This window comes from Pogoniulus pusillus, chromosome 18 (genome assembly GCF_015220805.1).
Source record: "Pogoniulus pusillus isolate bPogPus1 chromosome 18, bPogPus1.pri, whole genome shotgun sequence".
Taxonomy (NCBI): domain Eukaryota; kingdom Metazoa; phylum Chordata; class Aves; order Piciformes; family Lybiidae; genus Pogoniulus; species Pogoniulus pusillus.
In genome coordinates, this window is record NC_087281.1 from 17,460,148 (window position 1) to 17,477,156 (window position 17,009).

The 17,009-nt window shown below is 40.3% G+C and overlaps 1 protein-coding gene across 6 annotated transcripts in view; it reads left to right on the forward strand.

Annotated features, from left to right (window-relative positions):
• Positions 1-14,494, forward strand: part of ACTN2 (actinin alpha 2) — a 76,639-nt gene extending 62,145 nt beyond the window's left edge. For 3 of the 6 annotated variants that reach the window (XM_064158591.1, XM_064158593.1, XM_064158596.1), the window contains 9 exons: positions 1,667-1,775; positions 2,565-2,705; positions 3,471-3,653; positions 4,722-4,856; positions 5,333-5,512; positions 5,975-6,121; positions 9,491-9,568; positions 11,684-11,842; positions 13,149-14,494. In XM_064158591.1, coding sequence (XP_064014661.1) covers positions 1,667-1,775; positions 2,565-2,705; positions 3,471-3,653; positions 4,722-4,856; positions 5,333-5,512; positions 5,975-6,121; positions 9,491-9,568; positions 11,684-11,842; positions 13,149-13,307 — 1,291 coding nt within the window. In that variant the 3' untranslated portion in view covers positions 13,308-14,494. Of the gene's footprint in view, positions 1-1,666; positions 1,776-2,564; positions 2,706-3,470; positions 3,654-4,721; positions 4,857-5,332; positions 5,513-5,974; positions 6,122-9,490; positions 9,569-10,723; positions 10,790-11,683; positions 11,843-13,148 lie in introns of all 6 variants that reach the window. The other 3 variants (XM_064158592.1, XM_064158594.1, XM_064158597.1) reach the window with 2 other exon arrangements.
• The last annotated feature ends 2,515 nt before the right edge of the window (positions 14,495-17,009 follow it).

Consider the following 17,009-nt stretch of genomic DNA (forward strand, 5'->3'; position numbering starts at 1 on the left):
TGGGCTGCAAAGGTGCAGAAAACTTACTGCTTTTAGAGATGCTCTACTTCAACTTTTCTTCTTCATACAGTGGGGCTGTCAGTGCCTGATTTTTCACTGACACTTAGTAGCTTAGTTAGACCTTATGCCCTTGGAGAACACTGAATGAATGGCCACAAAGGTCAAATATTATTAGCTGCAAACAAAAGGACAACTTCTACTTAAATATTTATTTTAATTATTTATATGTAATTCCTCTTGCCAATTGCCTAGAGAAGAATGTTCATAGAATCACAGAATGTTCATAGAATCACAGAATCAACCAGGTTGGAAGAGACCTCCAACATCATCCAGTCCAACCTAGCACCCAGCCCTATCCAGTCAACTAGACCATGGCACTAAGTGCCTCATCCAGGCTTTTCTTGAACACCTCCAGGGATGGTGCCTCCACCACCTCCCTGGGCAGCCCATTCCAATGCCAATCTCTCTCTCTGGCAACAACTTCCTCCTGACATCCAGCCTACACCTCCCCCAGCACAACTTGAGACTGTGTCTTCTTGTTCTGTTGCTGCTTGCCTGGCAGAAGAGACCAACCCCACCTGGCTACAACCTCCCTTCAGGTAGTTGTAGACAGCAATGAGATCCCCCTTGAGCCTTCTCTTCTCCAGTCTGAACAATCCCAGCTCCCTCAGCCTCTCCTCACAGGGCTGTGCTCCAGGCCCCTTACCAGCTTCGTTGCCCTTCTCTGGACAGGTTCCAGTATATGAACATCTCTCTTGAAAGAAGGGAACAAATTCTACCTGCATGTAATGTCTTATTCAAGCCTTAAAGTGAGTATTAGGTTCATACAGCTATGCTGTCATAATCACAGTCTCTGCCATGTTTAGTACTAGGCAAAGTGTCCTCAAGGAGAAGCCAAGTGCTAAATTCAGTGGCTGATGATACACCTATAAAAGTGAGCTTCCACAGTGCCAAACACATGTATTTTATTATGGTCATGATGGCTGCAGCAAAACCAAGGGGATTATGTACAACTGAAATGAAAAAATGCAGTTTGGTGGCATACATGGGTCCAGAGATCCCTGATCTCTCAACCAGGCAGTTCTAGAGTATAGCTCTCTGAGGAGATCCTGAAGAGGAAGATGAAAATTGTTCTCTGTGCCCCAGATACGAGTAGCCCCTACTGGTATTACCAGGGCTATGAAAGAGAGGTTATACTTTAAATGCAACTTGGTGTCCGTTTCTCAGTTAAATAATTTCAGAGCATTTGAGGCTGGAACTGATAATTGGATTATTTTAAACAAAATTTATAGTTCAGGCCAAATAATTTAAAACTGTACCAATCTTCCAGAACTTGACAAAGCCCCAGGCTGAAGTATTTTGTTTTTCAGGAATAGGTGAGACAAAGATGGTCAGGCACTTTAATGATCTTTGATACCTGGGTGCCATGGATGGATTTTTGACTTTTCTCACAACAGAGGAGGTTGATCCTGTGGAAGGTCTTGTGCTGTGCTTCTTGAAATGCTGAATGTCTAGATCACACATGCCTATACTCCAAGTCTTGCTTACCCGGAGGAGAAATACTGCAAAAAAGAGGGGAGGAATTACTGAGGGCCAGACTGTGGACAGTACAACTGCTTGTGTCTTTCAGAAAGTCACACAGAATTTTGTCTTCACTCTTTTTTAGTGAACTGGACTACCATGATGCTGCAAGTGTCAATGATAGGTGCCAAAAGATATGTGACCAATGGGACAGCCTGGGAACACTTACTCAGAAAAGGAGAGAGGCACTGGAGGTAAATAATTTAACAGTGATTATTAACCTAGGTGAGGCAAGGAGGGGATAATGTACCATTTGTTTTGGATCTGGAATCAGTGCTATTGAGCATTCACTTTGGAATCCAAAGGGCAATAAACCCTTTCCTCAGATCTCCATTTTATTTTGGCATGGTTTCATTTGCAAGCAGATTGAACTGCTCAGAGTAGACTTGACTGCACTCAGCTGCCAAGAACAGTTTTAAAGCAGTGATTTATAGTGTTATTCTTTAGGAATTTGATGTCTAACAAGATAACAAAAAACATCAGAAGCTTCTATTTTCCTATTTGTTAGAGATTAACCAGGGTAGTGGCCAGAACTGAGTTAGCTTTTTTGGTAGTAAATACTCCAAAGCACTGAGATACTCTCTTCTTAAGAAACAAGATTTTGGAAAGTAAGTCACACACGTGTATGCCAAGGTGAGAACTGGATGACCAAGTCTTTCATTTGATACTTAGAAGAAATTGCTAAAGCCAGATTAGCAGATTTTAATTGACTTGTAGATAGATTACAAAACCAAAAATACTTAAAGTATCAGTAGTGAAAAGTAATTTTACCTCTTATCCTTCAAAAAGGATGTATTCCTTTTAACATGTTGGATATGAAAGTATCTTCACTACAGTGATTCTATGCAGGTGGTGAAATTAGTCAACAGTACAATCAATTGCTTTTGAAAAGTTGAGGCATGACTTTGTGCATGGGTGGGTATGTGTGGGGAGTTAGATCTTGCCCTAGTAACAAAGGAATGTATCTTTCCTAACCTCTACAGAGGACAGAGAAATTGCTTGAAACAATTGATCAGCTTCACCTGGAGTTTGCCAAAAGAGCTGCTCCTTTCAACAACTGGATGGAAGGTGCTATGGAAGACCTACAGGATATGTTTATTGTTCATAGCATAGAGGAAATTCAGGTAAATGTTGCCTGTGTTTTTGGCTTGAAGTCACAGGGAAAACAAGAAAGGAAGTTTTTCTTTCTCGGAAAGCAGAACATGTGTAAGACAAAAGGTTCCTTGATGGTAAACAATGTATGCTCTACTATAGTTTTTTTTCATTGATATGGAAGCATATTGTAGGGATCATGGAAGAAGCAATGATCCTGGTAAAGTCAATAAGGAGAAGACAGGCTGAAAGAGTTAGGATTGTTCAGCCTGGAGAAGATATGGCTTTGGGGAGACCTTATAACTGCATTTCAATATCTGAAAGGGACCTGTGAGAAAGACTGTTTAGAAGGGCTTGCAGCTACAGGATATAGGACAATGGTTTTAAACTGGAGCAGGGAAGATTTAGGTTGGACATAAAGAGGAAGTTCTTTGCAATGACAGTAGTAAACTACTGAAGCAGGTTGCCTGAGTGTGGTTGAGGCCCCCTCCTTGGAGACATACAAGGTCAGACTTGATGTGTCCCTGGGCAGCCTGATGCAGTTGGGGGTGTTCCTGCTCACTGCAGGTTGTTGGACAAGATGACCTTTCAGGATCCCTTGCAACCCAATGCAGTCTGTGGATCTGTGAGTCTTTCATTAGTGTATCTACATGTGCTATTTCCTCTGTCTACAGATAACATGTTAATAGGGTGCTGGAGAGGCTGAAAGTGGAGCTTTGCTCATTTACAACAGATCTTCCAGATGTTGAGCCACACATTAAAGTGTTCATGCTTTCCCTCTCTCTTTCTGATTTTAGAGTTTAATCTCTGCACATGATCAGTTTAAAGCTACTCTGCCAGAGGCAGATGGTGAAAGACAGGCTATACTGTCCATCCAAAATGAAGTTGAAAAAGTCATTCAGAGTTACAGCATGAGAGTAAGCGCGAGTAATCCTTACAGCACTGTTACTGTGGAAGAGATTCGAAGCAAGTGGGAAAAGGTAATGTGTGCTAAATATATAAAGGACAGTGTAACATACCATTTCTAGTTTGGGGAATATTGAAAGTATTCAGAGAATTCTACAGTACATCTGTAAATTGTTCAAGATCATCACATGCCACAATAAACTTTCTACAGCATCATATGCTCTCCCTTATAATGGTCTTGATTCACAATATCCTTTGCTCCCATCACTCAGTATTACTTATGTCCTTTTTGGCTTTCTGGCAGAACAAGAGAACTATGTGTTTGGGTTAGAGTAGAGTTGGTAGCCAGCTGATGGGCCAGAAGATGCCATCAAAAGAACAGAACAAAAGGTTACTGCTCTTTTTCTCTGTACAAAGAGCAGTTCAAGTGTCTCTTCTACCCAGCTTCTGCTTCTCATAAATGTTGTACAAAAATTAGATTATTTTGTGGTTCTGTGATGAATGTTGTGTCCAATTAGACTGAAATAGGCAATTCCTTTAAATTACCTTTTAAAATGACTAGGGAGGGATTAAAGAGAGGCTTCTAGAGCAAACACACAAGCTTTATTTCATTAGGAACCAAGACATAATATGCCAAGGGTAAATCATTGCACAGAGTGGATGAAATCGCCAAATACATAAATTTAGATGGACAAGAACACACCCTCAATGGGTTATAAAAAACAAGTAACAAGGACTAATTTCAGAGTCTCCCAGCACAATCCAGAAGGGTAAGCAAAAAAAAAAAAGTATTTGCAGCATATTAGAGACCTTCAGGTATAGAGCATGAGTAGCACATGTCTCATAGTATCCTGTTGTAATGGCTGTATTTGAATAAAAGGCTGTTCTTAGAACAGTTACTTAGAGATTGAAAAATCACCTGTGTTCCAACAGAAAAACAAAGTAATTGCTCTAAAGGCAGTTCAGGTTAAATAATTCTGTGCAAGTCTGTAGTTGTCTGGAACTTAAATTCAGCCAGAGGTGAGAATTTCTTCCATGTCACTCTTTCTGGTCAGGCTGCCCAAGTAGGATTACTAACTGTAGATGTTTGGTTCCATTTGTTTTAAAACTATTGAGTTGTGCCTGCTTTCCCACTGTAACAGGTGAAGCAGCTGGTGCCTCAGAGGGATCAATCCTTGCAGGAGGAACTAGCCCGGCAACATGCCAATGAGCGCCTGCGTCGCCAATTTGCTGCTCAGGCCAATGTCATTGGGCCGTGGATCCAGACCAAGATGGAGGTGAGTGTCAAACCTTCACACAGAAGCTGATGAACAAAGTGGCTCATAATATTCTTTTATCTCTGCTTTGTATACAAACAACAGTGATCTCTGTGGTATTTCACCAGCTGTTCCATCCTGAAGTTTTTAGCACCTTTTAAGATGATTTTTACAACTGTGAAAACTGGCAAAAGTTGTATCTTGGTGGTGAGCTGAGATGTAGCTTTGAAAAATCAGTCTCTAAACAATTACAATTTAGCTTCTGTTTTCTAGAAAGGAAAGATGCAAGGATCAGTGGAGTTGCCATACTAATTATAGAAATGTATGTGCCACATTCCTTTTGAGATGTGCTTTCTATCAAATTCCTTGTCTTCCATGTATGAATATATTACTTCTTAGTATGAATATATTGCATATTTATTTGAAAGTTGGTCAAATTAGCAAATCTAAAGCTTAATTTTGTGGGATGGGGGGGCTGTTTTTGTTTCTTTCAACAGGAAATTGCCCGCAGCTCTATTGAAATGACAGGGCCTTTAGAGGACCAGATGAATCAGCTGAAGCAATATGAGCACAATATCATTAATTATAAACACAACATTGACAAACTGGAAGGAGATCATCAGCTTATACAGGAAGCTTTGGTGTTTGACAACAAGCACACCAACTACACCATGGAGGTAGCTATTTATTCCTTTTCCTATTTGTGGGGGTGTTCAGGAAAAGACTGGGTGAGGCTCCTGGTGCCATGGTCTAGTTGACTGGATAGGGCTGGGTGCTGGGTTGGACTGGATGATGTTGGAGGTCTCTTCCAACCTGGTTGATTCTATGATTCTATCCTGCCCTCTTCTAACCTGTCTCTGATCTGAAGAAACTACAAAAGAGGATGGAATTTGACAGGCATTCTGATAATCTCATAGGACTTGTTTTGTTTTCACTTATTTTTACTTTTAATGAAGCAACTGTTCTATACTTTCCTGAATGTGATTTGTATTTTTAATGATCATTGGTCATAATAGAGAGTTGGTGGTATGGAAGAGGTACCACAAATATTTAGAGATGATGTTTTGCTTTCCATGCTTCCAATATTCTTAGAAAAATGTATTTGATACTTTATTGAATCAGTGTTTTCTTTCTTATAGCACATCCGTGTTGGATGGGAGCTCTTACTCACCACCATTGCACGAACTATCAATGAGGTTGAGACTCAGATCCTCACCAGAGATGCCAAGGGTATCACCCAGGAACAAATGAATGACTTCAGAGCATCATTCAATCATTTTGACAGGGTACAGTACTCCTGTTTTTTTTTCTCAATTAACAATGTTTATTTGTCCAAGTTTTGAGCCATGAGCTGCCCAGGGCAAAAGGACAGAAAGGTATTTTACCTGCAAGGGAGTAAAATAAAAACACTCTCACAGAATTGGAGGACTAAATGTGAGTGACATTTACAAACATATACAGAAACACAAAAGAGATTCAGGGAAAAGGAATATACACACAAATTAGGCCCAGTTCTCCACCTGGGCCTACCAGGCCAAAACCTTCAAGAGCCTTCCAAAACCTTACCCCCTGCTCAGCCTCAGCAGGCCTAGGAGCAGGCCAAACTGCCCCCACACCAAAACAGGCCTACCAAGCCTCAAGTGCCCCTCCCCTTGACTAGGCATAGTGGCTAGAAACAAGCTTGCCAGCCAAGGTGCTGTTATACTGGTCTTGAAGTCTTTCTATGCAGGGATTGATTTCCTCCCCTCCCCTATTTCAGTATATTTAGTGAATTTAAAATAAGATTATAAAGTATGTGATAAAATATCTGCAGCTGCTCTGCGTGTAATATCCTAATGCCTGTTAACATAGCCTTATATTGATTTTTGTGCAACTTACAGATTTTAAGTAGGATCTTTGCATGCAGGATGCCACCCTAACATTTTACTAACAGGAAAACAACATCTCCCCAGTAAAAGAAGCAGGTCAATTAGCATTCAGGAAACTGAAGGGCTTATTTAAGGGTAGATTGACTCAGAAGCTCAATTGTTTTGTAGGGCCACATATAAATCACAAAGAGTAACGAATAGGTTTCTGAGGAGTTATAATGAAACATGCAGGGAGATTTCAGTGGTTTTCTGTGTATTGGCAGGAACATATAAACAAAGAAAAGCTATTCATATGTTTAAAAAAATTAATTTCAGTGATTAATGTAGGTCCCCAAGCAATAAAAATAAATACAAAGAACCATTTCACAATGAGAAAGCCCTTGCATGGGCTTGATCTATGCATTAATTGCAATATACCATTGTATGAAAGTGTGATATACTGCAAAGGCAAAGATGCCTTTTTTAGGCTGTATATACTACAAATTAAAGAGTAATCACTATGTGAATGTGAGAACCTGCTACAGCATGTTCCAAATAGTTGGACTCTCACTGAGAAGTCCACTTAAGTGGGTAATAGTTGTGAGCTCCAGCAAAACCATTGTGCTCCTCTCCTAAAGAGAATGGTTTCTTGGTAGGTGTGCTGGCCTCTCTCATTCCCCTCTGCTACCTATTGCATAATTGCTGCTGCCATATGTGTTGGTTAGGGAGCTTATGCCCGTGCTGACCACCCACCCCGGTGGTGTAGCCAGGTACCTAATAGTGTTGTACCAATGCCTAGTAGAGGAGATGGAGGGATACTGGCTCTTAGCTCCTGTTTTTATATGATTTTGTTGGCAGTCACACCTTAATCTCTTTGGCTTTAGAAACAAAGTAAAATGAGCTGACTCATTTTACTGCTGTAGCCTATCTTCAGGATCGTTTGAGAGCTTTAAGCTAGCCTGGAGTAACATTTTCAGAATGATAAAATATTTTGAATGCTTTATAGCAAGAATCATCCTGTAAAATGGAAATATTAAAGGAAAAACCACTTCACTGTGATTATGGCTTTTGACTAAATGCTGCTACAGATTTGCATCTTTGCTTTATCCCTCACTATTGACATCCCGCTGCTGTTTTTCATCTTCCCTTTATGTAGTTAGTGGAGGTTGATGCAGAGGGAGTCAATATGTTAACAGCAGGATATGTCAAAAATGCATGCTCTTATGAGGCTAATAAAGCTCCACTTGATTCTATTAATATAATAAATATACCCAGTGCATTTCCCAAAACTCCTATCATTTTAGTTATGCATAACTGTATGGAAATCTTCAGAAAGAAATTATTCATCTAGCAGGCAAATATGTAGCACACAGAAAACCTTGGATCTTCTCCAAACTGCCAGTCTGTAAAATCAGTGAGGATAATAGTATTTTTTTATCTCAAGGCATCTCTTTAATTGTATTCATGTTAACTCAATCTGGAATGCACCTCTGATAGGATGAACAGGAAGACAAGGATGAGGCAGTCTGTTTTTTTAAGAAGTTAATGGGAATTTCTTTACCTGCAAAGAGGGAAAATTTAGTAGGTCAAAAGAGTAATTCAGTTTGTGGTATTACTAAGGAGTGATTTAACCTGCAATTCAATGGGGCTTTTTAAAAGTCAGTTTTCAAAGCAAACCTTACTGTATAGGTTATTAAAGAGGACAGATAACTGATGTGATAGTTGTGAATATATTTTTGCATCTAGACAAGAAATCAATTGTTTTGTACTTCTCTCTTTTGAGATATGCATATTCAGTTATTAAGTAATAGAATCGCATCAAGAGCCAAGTAACAATCATACAATGGTCTGGGCTGGAAAAGACCTCCAAAGAGCATTTAGTGCAACCTCCCCTGCAGTCAGCAGGGTCACCTCAACTAGACCAGGCTGCCCAGAGCCCTGTCGAGCCTCACCTTGATTATCTCCGTGGATGGGGCCTCAACAGCCTCCCTGGGCAACCTGTTCCAGTGTTCCACCACCTTCATAGTAAAGAACTTGCTCCTAACATCCAATCTAAATTTGCTCTTCTCCAGTTTGAAGGTCCTGTCACTGCAGGCCTTCCTAAACAGTCTATCTCCATTCTTCATGTAGGCCCCTTTTAGGCAGTGGAAGGCCACTATTAGGTCTCCATGGAGCCTCCTCTTTTCCAGGCTGAAACAACCCCAGCTCCCTCAGCCTGTCTTCATAGTAGAGGTGCTCCAAACTCCTGATCATTTTCCTGGCCCTCCTCTGGACCCACTCGATCAGGTCCATGACCTTCCTGTATTGAGGGCTCCAGAGCTGGACACAGTACTCCAGGTGAGAACTTACCACAGCGAAGTGGCAGAATTACCGCTCTGGATCTGCTGGCAGCATATCTTTTGGTGCAGCCCAGGATGTGATTTTCCTTCTGGGCTGCAAGTGCACACTGCCTGCTCCTGAGTGGGGAAATAAAGTGTTCAGTGATCTGAAGGAAGCAAATGGTGATGGTTCAAGCTGCCTTATCAGCAAAAACCATTTAGAAAAAAAGGACCTGTAGAGGAAGCACAGTTTTAAATCTGTAGCTGAAGGATCCTTTTCAACTCAGAAAACCTAAAGCATGAAACTGCAAAAGTTGTGCACTTTTTAGGTAATTCACTGCAGGATGCTGACAGTGTGTTTCCATGAACTGCTATAAAAATATGGCTATTACAAGAGCAGAAGGTCCTTTACTAACCAACTAACCTGATCTGTGGTTTTTCTTTGTTTCCTTTCACCTTCCCAAATGCATGACCTGGGATGGGATGCTAGGATGAATCTGACAATCTACATTCTGATGAATTTAAAGCCTGCCTCATCAGTCTAGGACAGGTTGGAAATGACCTGCAGGTAGAGGAAACTGATATTGTTCTGTTTGCAGATAGGCAAATATAATGTAACCATCAAACAGATTGTGGATTTAAACTCCAATGTTTTGATTGTAATGCTTTGAAAAGATTCTGCTTCTGGGAACACAGCTGGATTAGATGGACTGTCAGCACCACTTCCTTTGCATTTGTCAAAGTCTTTTCAGGTTGTTTCCTTTGCTTGGTTTGAGATGTTTTGGTAGGACTTTACCAGAAAACTGTGGGGAGCTCTGATGTTTCTTGCATTCAGATTATTGCTAATTTTCCTTTCCTTGGGGCTCAATACAAGCTCTCTACTGCTCTCTCCTGATTTAGGATGGCACAATTCTCTCCAAACTACTACACTGTACCACAACACAGAAGAAATGATTGTTTACCTTCGTACTATTTGTCCCATTTAATGTTTGCTGAGCTTTGAGTCAGGAATGCTACAGGTGTGGTATTGCCTGGAAAATGAGAAACCTCCTTTTATACAAGGTCTTCAACTGACCTTCTTTTAAGTCTTGCATTTCTCATCCTTGAAGCCAGTATGCATATCTGATGCTGTGTCTCTGCTGTAGTCCACATCTGGACAGCCTGCAGTCAGAAGGAAAATCCCTGTACCTGTTTCCTATGTGTCAGCAGACAGCTCTTACAGTGTACCTACACAGCCTTTGCAGTGGAGTATTTGAAATAGTCAGTGATGCACTATTTTCAGCCTGTTTTTAATAATACTTTTTAGTCACTGGATCATCCCATGCACAGCCTTTCGAAGACATTTCGTGTCAGGGACACAGCTGGAGCATCTGTTTGACTAGTTTAGTAACAAACTTTTCTCCTTGCCCTTCTCTTTGTCTTTTCTGATTGTGTTCTTTGTATTCTTGTCTCATTCACCTCCTCCTCTCCCTTATCTCTCCCCTGACCTTTCCTGATGTTACTTTTTGTGGTGAAAATGTCTGTTTCCTGTCTGTAATATGTTAGCTACTTCTTTCTCCTTTAAAACATCATGATTCTGGTGACCTGCCTGGGCAATATCGATGAATATCGTTCTTACACTGGATCAAATATGCCAATGGTCTAAACTCATCATGTCTCTGGAAACTACCTGGGATTCTTCAAACCTTCATTATTACATTCCTTATGTTGTTTTGGTCAATAGAGGAAGAATGGATTGATGGACCATGATGATTTCAGAGCTTGCTTAATTTCAATGGGTTACGATTTGGTATGACTTCTAAGAAATGATGGCAATTGATTGTGCTTACACCTTACAACACTAACCACAGCAACACTAAAGTCTATGGAAGGTGGCAGAACACTAATAATATATTTTACACTAGTGATGCTAATTTCTTGTTTCTTTGCTTTGTGGCTATTTTCAAATGGTTAAAAGGGAAATGAAAATTAAAGTAGACCCTTGAAAACCACATTCTGTGGTCTTCTGCAGTGCTCTGAATTAACAAAACCTTTGAAGCTGAAATTAACAGTTTTTAAATTATATTTTTTTTTCTTTTTCCTTGTTTATCTGCATGAGAAAGAATGAGTTTGATGCTGTTTGATTCTCAAAAAAAAAACAGGCTTTGGGGGTTGCATTTTCTTTCCTTCACTTATTCTGAATATTTATTTCCAATTCACCTTTTTTATTGGGGAGAAGGTTTAGCTGTAGTTGAACCATCCTATATTGGGCATGACATTGTCAAACTTGTTTCCCTTATTTAATAGTTCAGTGGGTCTGCAAGTACATTGCTTCTTGGGCTACTGTTTCACTACCCTGCGTGATACCTAAATTGCAGTGATTTAAGAATGGGATGTAAAATGAATTGTTATGTTAAAGCAAGTTGCACAGGCGTTGTGGGAGGGTAGGAGGGGGGAAAAGCTGCAGAAAGTATATCAAAAGATAAATACTATCTATTTAGGACAAAGAACACATTTTGCGAAAGCAGAGAGGTGGGCATTTAAGATCCCAAATTTTATTGACTTTGACAGTTATGTTCTTAAGTCAGGAAGATGCTTTAAGGTGCTTTAAGACATAGTAATCACTGGTCCCTACTTGTTCATGAGAGACACATGCAATTGGTATTACGGTGACCATTTTTGTTTGTTTTGGGTTCTGTGAAAGGGTGAAGCTGAGTTTGCCCGAATCATGTCTCTGGTTGACCCCAATGGGCAAGGAACTGTCACTTTCCAGTCCTTCATTGACTTCATGACCAGAGAAACAGCAGACACAGACACAGCTGAGCAAGTCATAGCTTCCTTCAGAATCCTGGCTTCAGATAAGGTCAGTCATCATCCTGCTGGCTGTAAAGATTTGACAGCTCTCCTATTTAGCCTTTCTTTGCTGAAAGTCTTGCACAAGCCTTATAGTGAAGCTTTGTTTTCAGTTTGTAAGACTTCAGAGAAAGCACTTGCCTTTTCTTCGTGTTTGGAACCAGAACTCTTAGCTGAAATGAGTGCAGAATTCAAGGCTTAGTCTGCATATCACAAAGAGCCAACATAGAAGTTAGGTATCTTAGGCAAAACTAAAACAGTTTATTAGCATGATGAATATACTGTACATCAGGTTATTTCTGCACAACAGCTTTGATTAGAGGGGACCCCTACAGATTTCTGCAGACCCCTATGGAACTGATGTTGTCTGGGTGTTCCAGTGCAGAGTTAGGCCTCCTGGAACACAGCCTGGGTCAGTTGCATGACACTACACCTAACTGTATGCCATGTTGTGACCTGCCAGTTCATCCAACATGGTGATGCAGTGCAGTGTATCCTTGTCTGAGGATGCCTCTTCTAGTTAATGAGTTAGTGGGGGAAGCTTCTGAATTTGGCATACTTTCCTCTCCACGACCAGATCCACTTGTGAGTGTTGTATGAAGATGAATGGGACAACAATGGCAACACAAGAGCTTCTGGAACAGTCCAGGGTCGTAAACAGTGCTGCTAGGAAACTAATCCTGTGCTGTAGGAGAGATCACAGCTATACAGGTCTATTTGCCCAACCTGGCTGTTTCATGACATCAGTTACTGTAGACCACATTTTGAATTCCAGACATGTTCACAGTAGGAATTAATGTGGAAGATAGCAGACGAGGTTTCAGGAGAGAATGGGATTTGTTGTGTTGCTATTTTAAATACTGTTAATAGAGTTAGCAGAGATTCATATCACAACATTCATATAACAAATGCAAACCATTAAGAGCAATAATGCATCTTTCATTGCAAATACATTAGGACATTGAAACTAACTGGTTCTAAACTGAAAATGTCTCTAAGGCAGTATTGTGCTTTAGAGCTACTGAGTAGCTATCCATGGATGAGTTTTAACCGTATCAGTCTACCTGGCTGCACAGTGCTCAGTAGCTAATATAACACAGTCACATCTCTTGAGACTAGATTTTGACCTACTAAATTTGTGGGCAAGATTGTCCCCTTTAACTCTTCTTTAGGGATGGAAATTACCAAGGAATATATTTGGTCTCAGAAAAATAGGCAAGATGTCTAAGTTTATCAGTCGCAGCCACAGAAAATCAATCTATTTCTTGACTTTGAAAAGCATATACTGAATTTGTCGATCCATTCCCCCCTTCCAGCCTTATATCCTGGCAGATGAGTTACGTCGGGAGCTGCCTCCTGAGCAGGCTCAGTACTGCATCAAGAGAATGCCTCCGTACACCGGCCCAGGTTCTGTTCCCGGGGCTCTGGATTACACCTCTTTTTCATCAGCACTCTATGGAGAGAGTGACCTCTGATTCTGTAATTGGCCATCTTCGTGGTAGACACTAAGAATACCTACCTTACTGCCCAGATTGCTTCTCAAAAGCTTTGACAAGCTGATTTTAAAACGAGTTTTACAAATACAGTAGGTACCATCAGTGTGAAGCGCTAGAAACTACTGTATATTGAAGTGTGTGGCACGCTAGATTTCTGCTTTGTTGGCTTTATGTTGTCTGTCCTATTCATGGTAGGAAAAAAGATAAATTGCAAATTTGCAAGGCACTTAGTTTGGAAATATCAATTTGGAAAACAAAATGCAAAACCTAAGAACACTGAAATTCACTAAATGTTTTTCCTTTTTCAAACTCTTTCGATGCCATATGTGCTTCTTTTATGGTGTTCAGAGAACAATGTTAGAAGTCATGCTTTTATCTTTTGTGGAGCAATACTGTTTTCCCCTATTGACTTCTGATTTTATATGCTTCTACTGATGGAATTTAATCAAATACTGATGGAATTTAGTCAAATATTAAAATGCAGTTTTTCAGGGAATTAATATATAAACCAAGTAAACTACTTAATTCTGAAAGTAATCCAAAATGTTATGCTTTTTTCTCTTAGAGATGGCTTTATTTTATCAAAATGGTTGTAATATAGGGGGGGAAAGCTGATTAAATTTCACGTTTAGAGTTCTGTACTTTTAGGCTTGTAACTTTTACAGCTGAAGGGAGTACAACTTTTATAACCAGAAATAATGAGGAAGCTAATTTCATGTGAGCTGCTTTTGTTTTGAAACCCTCGTTTTCGTCCGTGTTGGACAATCTTTGTTTCTCAGTATGAGAAAGTGAGTCCTTTGTTACATTCATGGGCAACATTCATCTCTACCCTGCATAATGCAAAATCCCATCTGAGCAAATGTAGTGTAGTGGTCCTGCAGCTTCAACTGTGCAGTGCTCAAATTTCAGTTTGTCTTGACTTCCACTGGATCACAGACAGTGCTGTCTGTATTATGCTCCTGTGTGCTAGCTGTTGACTGTTTTGTGTTTTCCATCTTGAGAACTGATAAAGAAATAAAAGCAGTAACTTTTTTACTTGAATCCTACTGACACTGAGGAAATGCAATGTACCCAAACAAAACCATTTACAAATGGTGAACTGTGCAGCCCAGTGCTATTAAAGCAATGATGTGCCTATTAAATAAAGTCTGCTTTTCAAAATCTCATGAGGCTCTGTTATTGGCAATCATACAGTGGTGCCCTCCAAGAACTGGAAACCTCTTCTGGGAGTTTGGGCAGATTTTGTGGTTAGACTTATTGTTTCTTCAAGCCAGAACAAGAAGCCAGGTTACCTACTTGGATTTATTTGCAGAGGATGTCACGGTAGGCCAAAAATGGGCTTATCCATGCCCTGGCTTGCCCAAGCATGTTCCCCTGCTCCCCCTCCTTCTGTGCTGGGGGAAGCCACTGCAGGAAAGGAAAATGAAAGCCCTGGCTTCACCTAATATGGTCAAGCTTGGAAAAGTGCCATTCTAATTGGCTAATCTATGTCCAAAGGCCTGTTAGTCTCAGGTGGATATTGATAAAAGGGATGAGCAGGTAGCATGGTGTGCTGCTGCTGCCTCGTTGCATCCTGAATTTGCCTGGAAACTCCACACTGGAGAGCTTACCAGGAACAGGCTCTAAATGCCTGAACAGGATCAGCCTGCGTAGTCAGCATGACATTGTGCCAAGACTGCATGTTGCAGTGCACCCTGCCTGCCCCTCTGCAAGGCTTGTGCTGAATCAGGAATCAAGAGGAACCAGGTCAGTGACTATGCTAGACTCCCAGCTTCCTGAGAAAAGAGCCTGGGAAACTCCAACAGCAACCCCTCCACATGCTTTGAGTACTGTGTGATAATACTTAAAAGCCTCTTCTAATTCATCAGTTATCTTCTGCCATAAGCAGAAAGGAGCTTCCTGTGTCCTCTAGTGGAAAAGCAGTATAATTAACCACAAGAATCTTCTCTTCTGTTATGTTTGCATTTGCCGTTTTAAGTAGTAAGTGTTCTAGTTTTGCCTGTTCCCTGTGTGTATAAATTTCCAAACCATGAATTTTGAACCTTGTGAATAAATGTGTTGGCAAGTTTAATGTTAAAAAACAGTTTTCATAGTTATTAACTATCCTCACCTGGATATAAAAATTGATACAAATTATTGATTTTGCATAATCCCTCACAGAGGATAACTGAAATAGCTGGATTGGAACAAATACTCTGCCAAAGACCATTTGGAATAGGTCCTTATGGCAGCACCTAGCTCAGAGTTATTACTGCTGTTTGGGTTTTTTTTTTACTTCATTTAACCAAAGTGTCACTCTGCAGACAGGTTTGCCCTTGGCAATGGCTGTTCAGTTGTGTTTTCTGAGGAAGCATCTCCCTTTCTATGAGTGCTTCTGTCTCACATTACTTTCTAACTCTCTCCAACTGCCCTTTTCCGATTTCTAACAGCTGTCCTTTAGAGCTTAAATGTTTCTGACTGGAGATGTTTACTTAAATCTTGTTTAATGATCTCAAGACTCCCTTGAGATCAGATTTTGAAGGGAGATACTTTATTTCTGCTTGTTCAGAATGCAGTTATTCTTGATTTGTACTAAGGCAGTAAATAAATTATTGTTCTCTTTGTTTTCATTTCATCATTTTAATTTTACCTGCTACTCCTAGAACCTTCAGTAAACAGCAATGATAATATGACTCTTCAGCTGCTACCTGCAGATGGAAAGATGGTTCCATCTTTGGAAGGATCACATGAAAAATGAAGATAAGCCTCACAGATTACTCCACCAGTGCTCTCCAGCATCAAAATATAGGTTCTTGCAGTGAGTTTAACTCTGTACAGCAAAGAGAGAAGTATTAAGCCTGATTAGCCTATCCCCCAGCTGCCACCCTCTTCGTATGCTGCAGGTGGCTTTGCAGCTCTCAATGTACCTTACTCTGCATGCATGTAGAAGTGCAGATGGAAAGAAGTAATACAAAGTATTTTCCTGTGCCAGAATATACGAGGAGACTCTGATTGACTTTTCTTGCAGCCCTCTAAGGTATTGACAAGCTCAAGTTGCTGGCAAAAACTATTACACGAGGGGCTGTACAGTGTGTAGAGTGTTCCTCATCTACGGACAGTTGGGAAACATACATGGAAAATGCTAATGAGATGTAGCAATGCTTGTCAACAGGTATTAGATTTTTTAATACATTTTAGCCTTTACAAGTGTTAAGGCACAAAAGTCTTGTAGTTGAACATGACAAAAAGAGACATCCAAAAAACCCACAGAAAGTGTCAAAGAGAATTGTACGCCATAGTCTACTGAAGAAACTTCTCACTCCTGTACTGAAAACTAGCCAAAGAATAAAACCTGACTGATGTAAGTATTTGCAGGGTGGAAATATCAGGCATTTAGGTTGACAAAGTACACTCTGGGCATGCTTGTTTTTATGTAAATTTATACTGCTGGTATCTGAAGAAGGGAAGAACAACGACAGTTCCCTGTCAGTGTCTCTTGTTTGTGCTGTCACTACTTCTTGCAGATGCAAGATGCTTCGTCTTCTTCACAATTCAATTTTTGAGGCTTGGGCAAGATTCAGAATCAATGTGATCTGTGAGTATTTCTTCATATCTTAAGATACACAAGACTTTCAGCAGTAATGTACCACTTGCATATTTCTTTCATTCAGTATTTTGATTTGAAAGCAATTTTCTTTACTC